The sequence below is a fragment of the Sturnira hondurensis genome, unplaced genomic scaffold (assembly GCF_014824575.4).
Source record: "Sturnira hondurensis isolate 20B ecotype Veracruz unplaced genomic scaffold, ASM1482457v3 Scaffold0000167, whole genome shotgun sequence".
Classification (NCBI taxonomy): Eukaryota; Metazoa; Chordata; class Mammalia; order Chiroptera; family Phyllostomidae; genus Sturnira; species Sturnira hondurensis.
In genome coordinates, this window is record NW_028072798.1 from 5,727,683 (window position 1) to 5,746,302 (window position 18,620).

Sequence of the window (18,620 nt, forward strand, 5' to 3'; positions counted from 1 at the left end):
TCTTCCTTCATCAGACAGGGAAGTTTTCAGCCGTCATCAGGTCCCATCCCTTACTCACTCCCTCCCCGTTCTGGGGTTCCCGTGATGCAGACGTTACATTTCATGTTGTCCAAAATGTTTCTTAAGCTCTGCTCATTTAAAAAAAAAAGTGTTTTTACATTTTCCCCCCTCAGCCTGATTTTTCTACTTTGTGGTCCAAAACACTGGTTCTGTCCTCTGCTGCATCTAACCTATCGTCTATTCCTTCCAGTGTGTTATTTATCTCAGATATTGTGATCGTTCTTTCTGACTGGTCCTTTTTTATGGTTTCTATATCTTTTTTTGTGTGTGCTGTTGAGTATCCTTATAATCACTACTCTAAACTCTCCATCTGATAAATTTCTGGTCTCTATTTCATCCAGCTCTTCTGGAGAATTCTCTTGTTCTTTCTTTGGGGGTGTATTTCTTTTCTTCTCATTTTGGCTGCTGCTTTGTATTTTCTGCCTTAGATGTTAAACTAATCAAATGTATGGCTTGATGGTATCCCATAAGTCCCTTATGCTATACTTACTTTTTTCATTCTTTTTTCTTTTTGCTCCTCTGATTGGATAAATTCCACTTTGGCTTTGCCAATCCTTTCTTTCATTTGATCTAATCTGCCATTTGAACCCTCCTGTTGGATTTTTCCATTCAGTGATTATATGCTGCATCTCTGTGACTTCTCTAGTACTTGTATTTTGTTTTCGTTGAAATTCTCACTCTGTTTACACATTATTCTCCTTGCCTTGGTGAGCTTTATTATTTTGAACTCTTTACCAGGCCAATGACTTCTCTCTATTTCATTAAAGTCTTTTTCTGAAGTTTTAGCTTGTACTTTTGTTTGGACCATATTCCTCTTTCTTCGCTTTCCAAGACTCTCCGGGTTGGTTTCTGTGCGGTAGATAAAACAGCCACTTCTCCCCGTCTTGACCTACGTGGTCTCATGTCTCATGCAGGAGATGAACCTTGTCATTTGGCCCACTGAGCTTTTGGTGGTCTCTCAAATCTCCATGGTTGTCCAAGCCACCTTCTTTGTTCTCAGTGGCTCCCAGCAGCTGAGGGTCCTCCGAGGCCTGTTCATGCTCCCAGGGGAAGGAGCTCTGTCAGCACCTAGATGCAGGCTGATTGGAAGCTGGATGCTCAGGCGGCAGCTTGGAAAGTACACAAATAGATCTCTTTTCTGGACAGCCTGGGAGGTGAGTGTCTCTGCCTGCCTCCTCTGCAGAACTGTTTGTGTGCTCGAGTCTTACAAGGTCCACAAACACACGCCTCACTGGCCTCGAGAGCCTGGTGATCAAGGGGTGCATTCCCTGGGCAGCGGTCACGAAAGCTGGGGCCCAGACAGACATGTGTACAGGCTCCTTCCAGGGGGATACTGGCGACTGGGAGTGGGCGAGCGGGAGGAGGCGGAGATGGCACCTGCTGGCCTCACCAGTCTCCAGAGGACCGCAGTCACCACTGAGATGTGTGCTAAGTCAGAAGCCTGGCCCTGGGACCGGGCAGCTTTCACGTAATGTAAATAGGCTTCCTTCGGGGAAAGACTGGGAGTTGGGCCTTTCTCTGCCACCCCTGCACTGGGCACTGGGGAGACAGCCTGGGCGAGTCCTTGCAAGGCCATTGAGAACTGTGTCTTTCTTTGCTGTACTCTCCTGGGTCTCATGGACACGCCCCCACTGGCTTTCAGAGCTTAGGGAGTCCATCCTTTGGGTGGATATCCTAGGTGGGGTGCTCGACATTGAGTTCAAACCCCTCTTTCCTCAGAAACCGAGAGTTGTGTTTCCTGCCCATTGCATCTCACTGTGGACGGGGCGGTTCTTGGTGAATAGTGTCGCAGCCATTCCTGGTCTAACCTGGGCATTTTAGCACTCAGTGTGCAGGGGCTGCTCAGAGGGACCTGCTCCGTGTGTCGTGTCCACTTGGCGTCCATGGGAGCAGGTGAGTTCAGGAGCCCCTGTGTCAACCTCTGTTTAGAATGTTTTAACCTAATCAGCCCAGGGGTCAAAACAGTCTGAAACCTGACTGGCAGATGACTGGCAGATGTGCGCATGCCACAGACCATTTCTGCGTGGGGACTGCGTTCCCACCCAGGTACCCGCATGATCCCAGGAATCAGGGCATGTTCAACTTTCATTGTAAACTAGCTTTACACTCCAGAAATGACGTTTGGGTTAAACTACAGACCAAGGCTCCAGGAAGCTTACCCTGTCCTGGCTCTGGCACCAGGAGTTAAATCCCACGGCACTGTGTCTAGACTCTTAAGCCAAGCTGAAAGCAGACTAGAAACTGGAATTTTTACAAGAATGGCTCGTTTTAAATTTGAAAATTGCTTAGATATGAAACTGATTTATGTCTTCTGTTCTATTAAGGAAATCATAATAAAATACTACTTTTCATAAAACAAGTTTCTACTAGATGTGAAGTGATTAGCTGTGAGGAGTGTCCAACCTCCAACATAAGGGCATGATCAGCTGTAGTAAATACTTTAAAGTGTGACATTTATTGAACATCTTTAAACTTTTTTCCGACATAATTTTTGTACAAAATGTCAACAAAAACAAAATCACACAATGTATTTGATATTACAAAGGAATAAAAATTCAGAAAGGTATGCCTAAAACTCTAGTGTCAGGAATTAGAATTTGAGGGCACTGTGAATTATGAGCCAAGTTCCAAAGAAATAGACACACCGTCGTGTGACTGTACCATTTTCTCAACAGGAAATACATGCTGGTGCCCCCGCCCCCAGCACCTTCGCCGAGGGACGCGAGCACCCTCCACCATACTCTGGTTGTCGGCATAACCTTGGCTGAACGGCTGAGATACTTCGAGAAAGGTATCATGGCCCTCTGGCCCTTTCTACAGTGACATTTAACGCTGGGGGAAGAGGACTCGGGGCCCGGGAAATGTGAGTTAACGATGGCACCTAGTAGGTGTGGGGCCACGTGATAAAGAAAAGGCTAGGCTGTAAGGAGGGCTGGCTGACTGGGTCTTCATTCTGGCCCAGTGGTTTGCTTTGGGACACCTGTAGTCCGTCTAACATTTGGTTTCAAACAGAAGTGACTTTCACGGAGGGGAAAGGTGACGGGAAGCCTTGTTTGAAGGTTTTTCCAGAAAGGATACGTATATAAATCATGAAACTCGGAGAACCATTTTATTGATGGTCTAATTTTAAAACTATTTCAAGTACATATGTTTTCATACTTCATGTTCTTAAAAGTGTTTTTCAGGTGATGATTATTTTAAAAACATTGACTTAAATCTCACAAAATTCATGTGCTGACCCCGTGTACATTATATCCATTTCATAGGCAGAGTAAAAGTGTTACATGACTTGCCTGAAAAACTCTAGTAACTCAGTCCTGCACGGGCTCTGGGTCCCAGGCTTTCCTTTGAAAGCACAGCTGTACAGCTACACTGGGACCTTAGGGTGGAGTTTCCGTCCATCACTCGTACGCTGATGAACAGCGGTTTCAACCACGGCCTATCTGCCACGGCTCACAGAGAACAGAAAACGAGAGTGAACCAAACACACCTGCCTCTTCCCCGCATCACCCGTCAGCCGCGCACTGCTGTCGGCTGGGCATCCTGTTCCCTGCGCCTACTTAACAACGTAAGTGACGTGGCTGCGTCACTTGTGAGGTTGCTGCGTTACTAATCAATCAGATGTCGCTGGGGCGCACTGATGACCCGTTTACCTCTGGATTCTGTACTCCGATTTAGCTCTGACTGTCCCATTCTACAAACGTCTGTTATCTTCAAAGTGCTAAACTAAGATTAACATGACCCAGCAATCCATGCCTAGTGTGTACCCAAGAGAATGGAAAATATACGTCCATACCCAAACAGGCACATGAATGTTCAGAGCAGCAAAACAGCCGAAAAACTGGGAAGAACCTAAGCGTCCACCACCCGATGCCTTCAGGAATACACGGGGCCTGGCCCGATGACGCGGTGTGACTTGGACGTGAAAAGGAAGGAAGCACTGACTGACGCATGCCGCAGGGCGGACGGACCTTGAGAACACCGCGCTGGGAGGAAGAAGCCAGGCACAGAAAGGCACATACCGTATGGTGCCCTTTACACCACGTCTGAAATTGGCAAATCCACGGACACAAAGTAGACTGGTGTCTGCCAAGGCGCAGGGAAAACGTGAGGAGTAACTGCTGACGGTTATGGGGTTACTTGGGGGATGACAAAAAGTTCTGAAATTAGATCGTGGTGATTACTGCAAAATTCTGTAAATACACTAAAAAAATCAATGAACTCTGAAGTGTGAATTTATGGTAGGGGAATTCTATCTCAATAATGCTGTTATTTCAAAAAAGTTATCAACACAATTTCCTATTCTCACATGCTGGAAGTCAAATGAGCAAGAAAGAAAGGTGTATTTTATTTAGCCTACAGAAAATCCGAGAATCTTGATACTAAGTATTACTAATATACGTAATGGTTTAGAGTAGTTTCGTTTCGCTTCACTGATAAGTAACAGATTAGCTACTTTATCTGGGAAAAATGATAAGTATAGGTAGTTAAAGTCTGGAAAGACTATAAACTGGATTTTTTAAAAAACTGTTCTAAAAAAATTGTTCTCAGCAGTAAGAAAATAAAAACTTGGGAGGAGCTGACCCCCAGATGCCCGCAGGTCTAGCGAAGCCGACACGTCGGACGCAGGTCTGCATTCACACGCTTGTGAAATTATAGCACACGGACGAAGACACAGTCTTGGATGTCCTAGCTCACTCTCCTCTCCATTCTGGGTTTTCTCCACATGGCACTGTTCTGATGAGCAGGAAGCCATCAGTGCTCGTGTGGCGTAAGTCAGAGGCAGTCACAGGTGACAAAAGCCATCCTCTATCCAGAGCAGCTTGCTCACCAGGGGACAGCACTGCGGAACACAACCTGGCACACATGGACTTCCCTGAAATCTAGACAGTCCAGTCTGGTCCCCAGTTCTCCAGTCGCCAGCCCTGCGTCTGAGCTTTACAGTGTCCGCTTGCCCGCCACGCACTCCAGGCCACCACACAGATGCCCAGGTGACTAGTTGGCACGGTCGCTGAAAGAGAGAAGGAGAACAGCAAGTTTCCTGCACTGTGTTCACGTGAAAAATGGAGGCCAGCGGTCAGTTTTCGAGGTCTTTGGCTAAAGTTTCACGGATGAACTGTAAGGTACGCTGGTACAAAAAAGCATCCCTCCTTTGTGGCTTACAAACGTTCAGATGGTTGACATCCACAGGGATCAGCTCTCCCAAGCCTAAATCTGAAGAGAACAGAGATGTCAGTAACACCTAAGGAGAGACTCCTCCCCATCAGTATGACAGAGGCGGGGCTGGCCGTTCTAAAGGTTGATCTGGCTGTGGTGCGGGCCTCTTAGCAGAACTGGAAGGCTCACATTTGGTTAATCATGCCAGAATGGGTTCTTGGCAGGCATGACTGTCACTTAGGCTTTTCATAACTTCTTCATATGCCATCGGCCTACTCCCTAATCCAACAGTGAAGGAGCCTGAGCCGGACCATCTCCAGACCTGGATATACTTGCAGGTCACCACTGAATCACCCCATACTTCTTGTAACTACCCCTTTCCCTAGAGTTTGTATTATAAACTTGATAGTGAGCGCCCCGTCCTGATAAAAAACCGGGAACGTCTCTCAGGGGGATCCGTTCCATCTACGGGAGGCTGAGAGGCGCTCGCAAGGCCGGCAGGACGCAGGCGTCCCGGGGACACGGAAGGAGGCGCAGGCGGAGGTACGGAGAGGGCATGTCACCACAGCAGCTGCTCCACGATATTCCCAGTGCTCACTCTGCTAACTCTGCTTTGACTCTGAGCTTCCAAAGTCCTTTTTTTTTTCCTACTGCTTTTTGGACACCACAGCTGTCCCTTGACCTCCTCAAGTTCTTCAACTACCAAAGAGTAACATGGCATATTACTTGGAAGTAAACCGTCTTCAGGTTTCACTAGACTATTTGGTCTTTTTCGTTTTATTAACGTACTGTGTAATGAAGTTAGGACAAAACTTGTTATGCACACCAAAGAACCACCCAGCAAGTGCTCCATTTTCACTGTCCCTGGCTGCAGAGAGCTCTGAGCGCTCCCAGAACAGCCCCTAACCCAGCCTTGACGGGAATCAGAAAAGGGTCTAACATGCAAGCTGAGTCGTTCCAGGGAGTGACAGGTCGGGCTTACCTACCACGCACAGGGCGACAGAGGAGGCTGTACAGAGAGCGAAGACTTGGGCCCTGTCCCAAAGAGCCTGTGATACAGTACAGGACGATGCAGTGGCAGGTACTGTTCACTCCCCCAACCTCAGGACCCTGGAGAGACTGTGCCAACGCCTGCGTCCCTTCAGTCGATCTATGTTAAGGTCTCTGTGCATGTTCTTGGCCCAGCTGATAGAGGCCTTTGCATTCTTACCTTAATGCAACAGAGCTCACAGGTGATAGCTAATTTAGAGTTAGCCAATTACCCTTTGCCATCAGATCAATTAAATGAAGAGAAGAGAGGGGTAATACCAAGGTAATGTTTGTAGAGAAATTTTAACCTATGGCTGAAAAGAACAATAGAACTAGAATCTACATCTTCCTAAAACTGAGAAGCTAAATATAAACACAGTTGCTTATAATCAAACGCCAGGCACCACCAGCCGCGGCCAGCAGAGGGAGTACCTGCTGACTCCACGGGCACCACCTGGAGCTTGATCATGCTGCCGATGGAGGTCGGCAGCGTCTCCACGAAACTCAGCACCTGCAAGTTCCTGTCTTTGGCAAACTTCAGGAAGTCGTCCTGCAGTGCTTTAAGTGCAGGAGAGTCTGTAAAACGATCGAGAACAAGACCGACAAGTTCTGTTTATCCAATTCGTAACAAAATACATTAACCACCCCCAAATTTAGAGGGAAAATTAGGTTCTAATTTGAGAAGGCGGCTCACATAATTTATCTCCTTCCTAAGCAGCCCTTAAGATCAGAGTCCAGGGCTCACACCCACGCAGAGGCCGGCGTCGGGGGGAGGGGCTTCCCGCATCACTGGGAAAGCCAGCACTGCCGGAAGCGGTCCACAGGCAGTCTGGCGTGTGGGCCTCGGGGCCCCCGGTGTGCTGACCGGCACGCACGCCCACCTCAAAACACAGACTCACGTCACCGCGGCCTGTCCACAACCACGGAGTGCCCAACCCTTTCTGTCCCTCGGCCTCAGCTAGGACAGAGCCACCAAGAAGTACCACGGGAGAGGGAAGCCAGCACGCTGTGAGAGACAGACCCGAGGGCCAAATAGAAAACTAACCTGGGCAGTGAAGAGACACAGAAGAACTTAAAAACCCCATCAATTTGTATCTTTAGAATGATTTCAAAAGACATTAGATCAAAGAATAAGAAAGAGCTTATGGGAAATAAAATTCGACTGCAAAAATTAAGATTCAGCAAAAGGTTTTCAACAGAATATAGTCAAGTAACTCCATAAAGGTGAGAGAAAATATGAATAAAATTACTTCTGGCTTATTAAGGCTCAATCCAAGGGCTCCAACTTCTGATCAACAGGTATGCCAGAAAAAAATAAATGCATATAATTAAAACAAATTACAGTTAATATGGTGAAAATCTTCAAGGCTTATGCAAACTTCAAGAGTCGATGATTTTCCAAACTCGTGGAGAAAAGCTATTAATTGGTCATTTGAAATTATACTTACAGCAAAACATATAACTTTTTAAATTTTAAATATTTAACTTAGTATTGAAATTGTTCCATTCGAACAAATAATGGCTGAAGACAAAAAGGGAAGGGATCAGAGAAAAGCCGAACCCCAACCGGAAATTCTCCGAGGCGAGACCGGCATTACCCTTGCTGAGCTCTTTGACTTCCAGGGAGGGGAAGAGGAGGTAGCGAGCGCTCACGGAGTACTCCGCCAGGTGGGACCCGTGGTGCGGGACGCTGTAGAAGATGACCCCTCGGGTGTTGTGTATCACAGGACTCATCTCTGGCTTCTGAGAGGCTTCCAACAGCATCTTTTTGACAAGAAGACCTAGCCACAGAGAAGGAAGAAAAACAATGCATAAGCTTCCCTCCATTATTCTTAAAACCCCCAAAAGGCAAAAGAGAAACACAGAACAAGAGCTGCTGTCTTTAAAAAGTTTAAGCAATACTTCTCTGTAGTCCAGTAATCGGGGCCTTAGAATATCGGCCCCGGGGAGCTCTCCGGATCCCTTGCATGGGAATCTTTCCCAGACAGGTAGCGTTCTAGAAACCGCTTTGCCAGGCAGGGCGCCTGTCACAGGCTGCACTGTCCCACAGAAGGCGCACCAAGACTGCCAATGGGGTGTCCACCAGAGACGTGAAAATACAGCCAGCCGCCATCTCCCGCCCGCCCCCACCCACAGCAGCCCTCTGACGGCCCCTCCCTTAGGATGGTCCTAAGAGTCCAAAAACACAGTCCTTAAAAAAAACAGTCTTATGAAGCCCATCCTCCATGCAAAACAAAGGTTCCATGGGAAAAGGCACCCAGCAGGGCCCCTCGTCTCCCACCAGGCTTGGAGCCGGTGGTGAAACAGGTCACACAGACGGTGACCGTGCCTGAGGACACCAAAGGCGACACCTGCTTTCCTCTCAGCAGGACACCAGACCTCAGTCAGCAGTCCGGAGCATTTCACAAACTAGGCATCAGCCACGGAAGTGGGCTTGGGAGAGGGCTGGGGGGAGCAGGCGTCCCTCGGCCAGCAGGTGCTGGGAGCCACGGAGCGGACAGCAGCAGGGCCCGGGGAGCGGGCACGCAGGGCCGGGGCTGTGGGGACTTGAGCACCGCTGGGCTCTGTGACGGTTGGGGTGCAGGGAAGAAGGGGAGCCCTGGGACCAGCCAGGAGTCGTTACAGGCAGGGCTTGCAGAAAGAAGCCAGGGGCTGCGTCTGGTGTTTGTTCCTTATGACCACATGAAAGCATTACATTGTCCAACTCACACCCCTTTTCTATGGTTGTTACTAGTTGTCCGCCCCCTTCCAGAAGCAGAAACAGCCTGGAAGGAGAGTAGGGATTTAAAAACTCCTAGCCACAGCCAGAAAGGCTGATCCAAGGGGACAAGTGTCACTCTAAGTGAGACAGGTGCGGGGGAGTTAGGTCAGCCTGAATGGCTGGCGACCCTGGCAACGTGCACTTTGTAGAAACGAGACCGACTCACCTCCCATGCTGTGTGACACCCAAATCATCGGCCTGTCCCCAACGCCAGCTGCTCTGAGCTTCCTAAGAAGTTCCGTGCTCCGGAATGCAATGGACTTTCTGAGCAAAATGAAAAGAGACATGACAGGAGGCTACGGACATCCTACAAATTTTGCTATCCAATTTTTAAAGCAAGATCTTGTGTTTACTGGACCGATGCTACGTGCTGCATTTGGAGTCAGAAATACCACTCTCTCTGCTTTATTCCTGCAACTGCTCGCTCCATCTCTAACTCAGTCACGCTTGCCCAGGTGGGAACATCTCAGCTCCAAACACACTGTTCATTTACTAAACAAGCACCACTGGAGCGTCTGCCCAAGTCTGGTAGTTTTCACAGGTCAAAGGCCAATTTCACACCACCTGCCCGCTCCACTTGGGATGCCTGTCCTTTTCCCCTTAGGTGGCCGGACACCAAGGCCTTGCCTCTTTTGTGATTCACCTACATGAAGGCAGCTCTCATTGCTGCTGAGTCATTGCTTGTATCAATATTTATGTGGAAAACATAACAATGGTTTGTTACTTAGAAACACCAGAATACTGTTACAATCAGAGAATTCTAAGAAGGCTATTTTCAAAAAGAAAACTTCAAAACTATCTGGTCCAGTAGGTTCAAACTATTTACCTGTAGAATCCTTTCTTCAAAATAAGGCTTGTCACAGTTCCTCGGGGTGACACAGGGAAGGAGCCCTGGGGTCTGGTCTGCTGGCCCCCACACCCTTCCTCCAGCCCCTAGGTGGGGCTGTTCAGAGCCCCCACCGATTCAGGCTGGCTCCCTCAACTTGCAGACCAAGTTCCCAGGCAAGTTAAGTGACTTGTCTGAGACCTCCACTGAGTCGGAGAAGTGGCTATCGTCTGGGTCCTGGGCCCGCAAGTCCAGTGTCCCTCCTGCACATACAGTAATGGCACACGTGACATGCACATGACCTAAGGAGCCTGTATGACTCAGTGTCGTTTTCTCTGCTTCCTTTAGCCAGTATGACTGCACACAAAGCCGAAATGGCCACGTTTACTTCCAGGAGCAAAGGAGACTTCGTCAGGGGGTCCAAGGTCCCCACTACTGGAGTAGTTCTAAGTGAGCCCTGCTAGGTGCCCACCATCGACACTCACCTAAGCCTGATTTCATTAACTTATTTGTAGAAGCAAGAGAAGGAGGTTAGAAAATCCGGTCTGTGACGCCCAAGTCCCCTCCACCCCGGAGGGCCAGTGTGTGGCCCGGGCCCTTGCCCTCCCCAAGCTGTCCCTGTGTTACCTTTCCATGGGGCACCGCGCTCTCCAGTCGCTAAGGCTGGTGTCATACTCCACAGATATAATTCGGAGAGCAGGACAGTCTCCTGCCAACCACGACTGTGTGGAATAAAGGGTACAAAGGGACGTATGAACTTCCACTGCCCATGACTTCCTGGTCACTCCTGCAGTTAGCGACGAGAGAGCACCCTGGAGCAAGGTGTAAAGGTGCCTGGAGAAACAACTCCACGTCCTTCCACGTCTCTGGTCACCAGGTGGTGTCAACACTGACAGGACAAGGCCAATGCAGGTCTCAAGAGGACATCGTCCGTTTGACCCTCAACAACCCAAAGCAAGACCTGTTTCTGAGTCCAGATCAGATCGCTTTCTGAAAGCATTTATGGAGAACAGTGACCCCGAAACAGTGCTGCCTGGCAGTTAGGGATTCACCCCGAGAACCCAGAGATTCAAGTCCAAGGTCCCATCCCTGTTCTCCATGTCTGTGCTGGCCCCACGCTTGGGTGTCGTCAGAGAGCGCAACGGCTCTTGTGCCTCGTGAGCCTCAGTGAAGGTGGGTGAGCCACAGCAGGACAGAGCCCTGGACACCGTGTCCACGTATATAGCACATCAGTTTCCACTGAGCGTTGGGCAAATCCCATTCAGTGAATTCACCCCAGGGTGAGGGCTCTTCGGAAGAAACAATGTCCAAGACCCCAAAGTGGAACTGCTTCTTCAAGGTCTATTTTTAAAATGATCAAAATCATAGAACTAGCCAACTATCATGAATGACATATATTAATTATTGTATTTTCAATGGAGGTAAATGACGACTGGCCCTCTCCCTGTGCTGTCTCGTTGGAACACTGGTCATGGGCCGCACCTCAAGTCACATAACTCGGGGAGAGGAGAGCTGCAGGGACACCCCCACATCGGGCCCACGAGTGTCGGCCGGGTCCTTACCTGGGGCCAGCACGTCGTGGGCCTGCTCCCGTCCCCCGAGACCGTTTCCGTTAGAACCTCGTCACTGTCCTGCTGGCGCCACGTTTTGAAGGCCGCCCCCATAAGGCCGTGAACAAAAAGGACATCTGCTTTAATGGGCTGACTACCGGGGAGAGAGTTTTAAAAAGAAGCAGAACACACACATTATTGTTTTGGCAAGAATCCACACAGCACTCTCTGCGGATGCTGCTTAGCAGGTTGACGAGACATGAAACAAAAATTCGGGCAAGCTCTGGGAGCGGGGTTTGCCGCAGGACCCTACGAGGAATTTTGGCAGAGACACGCACAGAGCGCACTCACTGCTCTGTAAAAACAGAGCCGGGTCCAGCCAGGAGGACCAACCAGAACCAACTGTCATGGGTGTGCTGACTGGTGAGGTGACAGATGTCAGAGGACCCTCCGAAGAATTCCACGAGAATGTCCCACAAATCAGTAAAAGTGTTTTTTTTAAAGACTATGCTAGTGTCATTTCAGAGTCAGCGTGCACAAAAGAGATTTACAAAATTAGCAAAGATGATGTTTATCAGAAATAGAGCAAATGACATTTTCAAGTAACAGTCTTCAAGTATGACACTTAAAAATATGTAGGTAACATACTGCTTGCATCTATTTATAGGGCACACCCAATTATGCAACACATAAATACTGTATTTTATTTACAAACTGGAATTAAGTAGGCAATTAATTTTTCAAATTATAGTTTTTGCTGTTTTTTGAGGCAATAAAGTGCCTGACAGAAATCCAAGAAATATACAACTTTTTCATTGTAGTCCTTTCTGTAGTTATGGTCTCAGCAATGACTCAGCTGGAAACAGTGACCGGGTAATCCTGAGGAGCAGGAGTCAAATTTGTCACAACTTATTCCTTCCAGTTCGTGCTTTCAAACCCGGCCTACACTCTCCCCGGTCCCTGGAGGTCTAGGCCTAGGCTAATTCAGTTGCTTGCATCTAAGTCATAACGCCCTATCTCCTTCCCATCCAGACTGACCTCTACAGTCTAAATCAGACATTAAACCTACGTGGAAAATGCTGTGAAACAAAGAAATACGCACACGAAGTTTAAGTGTGACGCATTGTAAAAGGTGAACGCAACTCTCCTGAATGTAAGTCCTGATACGAAATAACCCGATGCCTTAGCTACTTCCATACTCGGAAGCCTGCCGTTCTTCCGAGGTGATTATGGATAAACTGTTTCAGTAAGTGAGGTGTGTGACTTATCTGTAAGGAATCTAACTTCTCTAAGTTACTTAGGAATAAGTTAAAACGTTACACCTGTCAGGCATCCATCCCTATAGGGATGGGGCTCTCTTCCCACCTGGTGCGACACTGGGGGTGGAGCACGTACACGCCGTCCTGGTACTTCTCCCGCACCGTGTCTCGGTCCAGGTTCGCCAGGGTCCTGGCGGCGTGCGAGGCCACCATGATGTGTGGAGACTTCACTGCCTCTGCCAGGATGGACACCCAGCCTGGGGGAGAGAACACACCTCCTCAGTCCCGGCTGGAGCCCGTCTCAGCTGGCTGCAGGATCTCAGCCGGCTGCGAGGTCTCAGGCCGAAGGTGATGGCCGATCGGCGGACCTCAGTGTCGGCCTACACGGAGAAGCTCCACCGCTCCACCTGCATTCTTCCCAAAGGTCCTCCGGGCCCCCCACCACAACGCCGTGGTGGTCCCCACCAGGTCCCATTCAGGGGTCTCAAAGCAGGTAGGAGGGGTTCAAAAGGAATTTTATTTAGGAAATCCAACAAAAGTTGCAAATACTAGAGATGAAGTCATAAAAGGTAAGAAAAATCATATTTTGCTTTTAGCAAGAATTATGAAACTCAGTGAGTTAATACCAGTTATTTCATCCTGATTGGCGGTCATATTCGCAGCCTTTAACACATGTGGGGAAATTAATTTTTAATAATGAGCTTGCTTAATATATAAAAATCCTGTAAAACCTGGGATTCAAGGAGGGAAAAAAATTTTAAAGAGAGACAAAGCAGTACAATTTCATTTATTTTGTACGTTTTTGGTTTTTACAACGATGTCCTACTTCATGCATGTAAGTATGTATGAAAGTGCGGGGTGCATATACACCCCCCCGAGGCCTGGAAAGGGGCACCCAGTAGTTAGAAGGGAACTGGGATTGGGGAGGGCCCTGCAACAAGGTGCGGTTAAAGTCATCTGTGTTCTCGGAAGGATGTATAAGTATATAAATGATGCACCTGATGCTTTATTTATATAATTTGAAATAAAACAGATATGGGCCTTGAGATCAGAGAGACCTGGACCCAAACTTCTGTCTCCTGCCTACTTGCTGTGGAACCTCAGTCAGGTCATTTGGCTCCTCTGAGAGGAGATTCCGAAAGAGCAGTCTAAACGGAACGCACCCCTGCGCAAGCCCAGCAGGCACCCCAGAGGGCAGCATCCCCACGCCCTCTGCCCGCTTTTCGGGGCCATGTGTGTGACTCGCCGCGGTGACACAAGGCCAGCATCGAACAGCTGAAAGGAGTTTCAGACCCAGTAACTCTTCAACATTAATATCCACAGCTGTACTATCAGCAAATCCCTCTCAAAATCGGTCAGAGAGTGTTTTATAATAATAAGAATGTTTTAAAATTCCACCTATAGAGATATACAAGTCTGCTGTTGGTATGGGTAAAATGTGACTTGATTTTTAACCGAGTCCGAGAGACAGGAGAAAGCAGGGCACAGGCCATCTCTGTGACAAAGCATTTCACAATGTCTGAGAGGTTTCTTCACCTCTTACAAAACATCAGACATCCCTTGGAAAACTGGTGTCTTCCTTTAATATTTAGTGTTTTTAAATTATGTAACCTCTTACTACTTGCTAACTGTGAAAACAAACAAATAGCACTCAACAACGGAAGTCCCAACTGATCACCCCCATCACCCCCCACTCCATTTACAACAAAATATAACTGAAATGAGAAAAAAGGTCAAAAGCAATGTAAAAGCTTCCACCTTAAGTATCTACAGCCTGGCCAGGCAGCTCTGTTGGTGAGAGTGTCGTCCCAATACGCCGAGATTGTGGGTTCCGTCCCGGCCAGGGCACGTGTAGGAATCAACCAACGACGCACAAATAAATGCAACAGCAAAGCAATGTTTTTCTCTCTCTCTCTCTCCTCTCTCTCCCCACTAAAATCAGTAAGTTAAATGTTTCTAAAGAATCTACAAAAATAGGAACAAACAGAACTTATAGAAAAAGGGGCCAAACATATGGTGACAGAAATGAGCTGACTCTGGGTGGTGGGCACAGAACACAACAAACAGACCACACATCACAGAGACGTGCACTTGAAGGCAAATGACCCTGTTAAACCAATGCCACCCACTAAATTTAATTTAAAAAAACACAGTAAGGAGTCCTTTATAGAGTTTGCTGACCCCTCTTCTGCTGATCAAAAGACACTCTTAAATGTGAATTCATAATTTATGTAAGTGTGAATTTATATAAATTCTTACGTAAAAATAAAAACAAATGGATATGCAGCTGACTCTTAAACAAGAAGGGGGTTGGGGGTACTGACCCTCGCCTGCCCCACGCAGTCAAAAATCCATGTATAACTGCAGACTCCTCAAAAACTGAAGTTGGCCCTCACTATCTGCAAGGGACTTGGTTCCAGGACCCCCTGCAGATGCCGACCTCCACAGATGCTCATGTCCCCTGTATCAAACTGGGCAGATCAATGCACACAGTCAGCTCGCTCTGCATCCGTGGACCCCCAATGGTGGACCTCAAACACTACAGGTATTTACTGCAAAACACCCGTGTGTAAGTGGACACTTCACACCTGTGTTGTTGAAGGGTCAACTACACATGTGCAGCTATGGATGTGATGTGTATATATATGTCTGTATATAGCACCTACCTTTTTAAAAAAAGACACCCCAGGAGCAATAAGTACACACAGTAACCTAGATCTTGGTCTCTGATAATCATTTGTATCAAAGATATAAACATTTATGTGGTCATCAGCAAAAACTGCTCTCCTGTGACTGTCCACACACTGATTCTATTAGGTGTGGATTACCGACACCCAAAGCAATTCCTGGCTAAAACGACATGCTCTAAGCAAAGTCTTCAGTCTGTTGCAAAATTAATGTATCATGATGGACGGAGGCAGGAACACAAAAGACTGGATCCAAAATTCTCAGCATGTGCAGTTGTTACCTGAGCGAACTACAGCTGGATGAAGACGTTCATTCAGAGCCATATTGCCGACGATGCGCAGTATGTTCCTCTGCACGTTAGGGTAGTCCTTGTGGAGGTGGTACAGCCTCTGAAGCAGCTGCAAGCCTCCGTATGCTTCGATTTTATCACAGTGTGTGGGTATCTGGCACAGTAAATCAGGGAAAGCTCACTTAGTGCTGTATAAATTCGCTCACCAGACGACACAGCATGCTGATGGGCAGCGGGGTGGCTGACTCCCCGAGACCAACCACCCAGCCTCGCCTCTCAGCTCACTGAACACACAAACCCCTCTCCACGTGGGAAGCACTTCAAAATCACTGAGAAAAATTAGTCATCTCTCCAGGACACCTGGAACATTTATTCTTACAGTTATTCTGTCTGGCGTGGGGTTGGATATAACTTGACAGTGTCATTATTAAAGAACTGTTTCAATTTCTAGTGACACTCTGGTTGGCTCAGAGCGGTCTCTACCCTTGAGAAGCCTGTGCCCTGATAACAGGACCTCTGTCCAAGTGGTGGCTCCCACAGATAAGCAACACACACACAAACTCCTAGCTACTGGGGCTGGCCTAAACTTAGGAGTCAGAAAATTTTTTAAAAGAGAAAGATCAAGCAAAAATGGAAGAAGGGATATGAATTTTTAGTGGCTAAAAGAGGTAAAAGAAAGCCAAAGGAAATGTGTACACTAAGGTAAGATGACAAAATTGTCTGCCAAGGTCACAGCCATGGCCTTGCCTCTTCCCATCACTAGTTTTACTCACTGTCCCATTACTAGTGACACCATGTCACTCACGTATGTGCAACAATTCCCATTCTCTACATTTTCATTAAATGTCATCACATTTTACATGCATTTAAAAGTACGCCTTTTAGACATCAAGGGAGGTGGGTCGTAACTCAGAGGCTTTCGGAATTCCGTGCATGTACTTTGCACTGAAGATGCGTCTACTGCTTCAGAAACTAGACGCAGATCACAAAAACTGAAGCCAGTTGCCCCACATCCCTTCTGCAGTCCAGCACTAACTCTGCTTCGCCCTTGACTCTTGACTTCTGCAGGTGGGGCCTAACGTGACCAGAAAGCACCGTGCTCCCAGCCAGCGCCAGTGGTTGCCAAAGTTGAACAGGAGAGTCTGGAAAGTCTAGGACACTTGTCACCACGTGGGAACCTCCTGCAGCGGCCCTGCTGGGGACGTCTGGTGCGAATGCCGGCTCCTGGGCTCCACCCCCATCTGCACATCAGACTGCTGCAGGTGAGCAGGAAGTGTGCACTTCCTGAGTGACCGACATGCTTCCTGAGTGATTTCTATGCACTTTGCGTTTGAACACCACACAGTCTGGTTACTTTTTTCTTTTTTTACATCAAACTGTGATCACAATAGAAAAGCTGCCATAATACCAAGAAATCTGAGAATCACTGATATGTGCTATGGTTAAAACTTGGTCCATCAAATATTTTCTACCTTGACACACCTCTGACAGATGTTTCCATGGAAATTAACTACCCAATAACATTACTTGTAAAAGCGATCTGAGAAAGGTAGAAGACAGCATGCCTCAAAGATAAATGCTGTATTTAGACAACGCTCTGCTTTCTTCGTGTGCAATTAAGATTACATCCATTTTTAGAAAAACTTCGTGAGATAAAATTCATGTATGGTGCTAAATCATTTTTTATCAATTTGAACAATCGAATGGGGGGAAAAGCAGAAATTGAAAAACAATCCAAAGCTTCTTTTATACTAAATGAGGATGATTTCCCTTGAATAAACATGCATATGCATAATTTTATGATAAAAATACAACACATTAGAAAGGGTGGGTTACCTCAGAATGTCTTACTAAAGCTTCTAAACAGAACATTTCCACTGTTGCTGAAGGAACTTCTCCAAAGCTCTCGGCATAAGGAAGTCCATTTCCTCCAAAACACCATAAGCCACCCTGAAAGTGAGATAATTAAAACTTTTACTTAAAAAAAAAAAAAAAAGACTAAGCCCTGGCTGGTGTGGATCAGTGGATTGAGTGCCGGCCTGCAAACCAACAGGTTGCAGGTTCAACTCCCAGTCAGAGCACAGGCCTGGGATGCGTGGGCCAGGTCCCCAGTAGGGGGCGTGTGAGAGGCAACTAATCAGTGTTTCTCTCCCTCTCTTTCTCCCTCCCTTCCCTTCTTTCTAAAAACTAACTAAAATGTTTTTGTAAGTGACTAATATTTTTTGTTGGACAAAAAAATCTCTGCACTACACACAGTATTATAAAGGACTAATACATAGGACTCTAAATATTATGGGAACTGTAATTATGCAAATGTGGCTTACTAGGATAGAAAACATGGAATTATCCCTAGAAGAGAACAATCTGAGTGTTTCTCAATTCTTTCCCCTTTGTACCTGAAAGTACAAAGTACTAATATACAATTCCTTATATGTAAGAAAAGCCAGGATTAATCATAATGTTCTAAGGACAGATTATGCTAGCCGAGTCTACTTAAAGTCTATTAATCAAGATGGTAAAAAAGGGACAAGCATTACTGAAAAAATTTGAAGGCACTGATGACAGAGGTCATGCAGTTTTTAATCCTCCCAAACTGAAATTCAAGTCATTATGGAAGAAAAGAAGAAAAAGGAAAATTTTATGAAACAGAATAGTAAGGAACAGTCCTAATAGATATTAAACACATGTAAGAATAAAGTGGGGAAAGAAAATTTCAACCTTACCACAAATTAAGGGCTAATGTCACTAATATGCTATGATCTCCTACAAATCTGTGAGAAAAATACCAGCGATGCCATGGAAAATGAGCAACCATCATAAAAGGAAGTTCTTAGGAAAAGAAATACAATGCCTCTAAAATACATGAAATGATGCCCAGCACCGCTCACAGTGAGGGGCATGCACGGCAACACTGCACCGAGAAAGGACGTTTGTTCGCCTGTCTCCCCGTTTTCCCGAGCACCTGGCCCTGGGCAGGCACACACCAGGAGCCAGTGACTCA

The 18,620-nt window shown here is 47.0% G+C and overlaps 1 protein-coding gene across 2 annotated transcripts in view; it reads right to left on the reverse strand.

Annotated features, from left to right (window-relative positions):
* Nucleotides 1-3,150: 3,150 nt before the first annotated feature.
* The window catches only part of SERAC1 (serine active site containing 1), a 28,123-nt gene continuing 12,653 nt past the window's right edge, over nucleotides 3,151-18,620 (reverse strand). For both annotated transcript variants that reach the window (XM_037055720.1, XM_037055624.1), the window contains 9 exons: nucleotides 17,456-17,569; nucleotides 15,611-15,773; nucleotides 12,749-12,899; nucleotides 11,396-11,537; nucleotides 10,461-10,555; nucleotides 9,174-9,271; nucleotides 7,845-8,027; nucleotides 6,679-6,822; nucleotides 3,151-5,274 (listed from right to left, as the gene is read on the reverse strand). In XM_037055720.1, coding sequence (XP_036911615.1) covers nucleotides 5,138-5,274; nucleotides 6,679-6,822; nucleotides 7,845-8,027; nucleotides 9,174-9,271; nucleotides 10,461-10,555; nucleotides 11,396-11,537; nucleotides 12,749-12,899; nucleotides 15,611-15,773; nucleotides 17,456-17,569 — 1,227 coding nt within the window. In that variant the 3' untranslated portion in view covers nucleotides 3,151-5,137. The remainder of the gene's footprint in view (nucleotides 5,275-6,678; nucleotides 6,823-7,844; nucleotides 8,028-9,173; nucleotides 9,272-10,460; nucleotides 10,556-11,395; nucleotides 11,538-12,748; nucleotides 12,900-15,610; nucleotides 15,774-17,455; nucleotides 17,570-18,620) is intronic.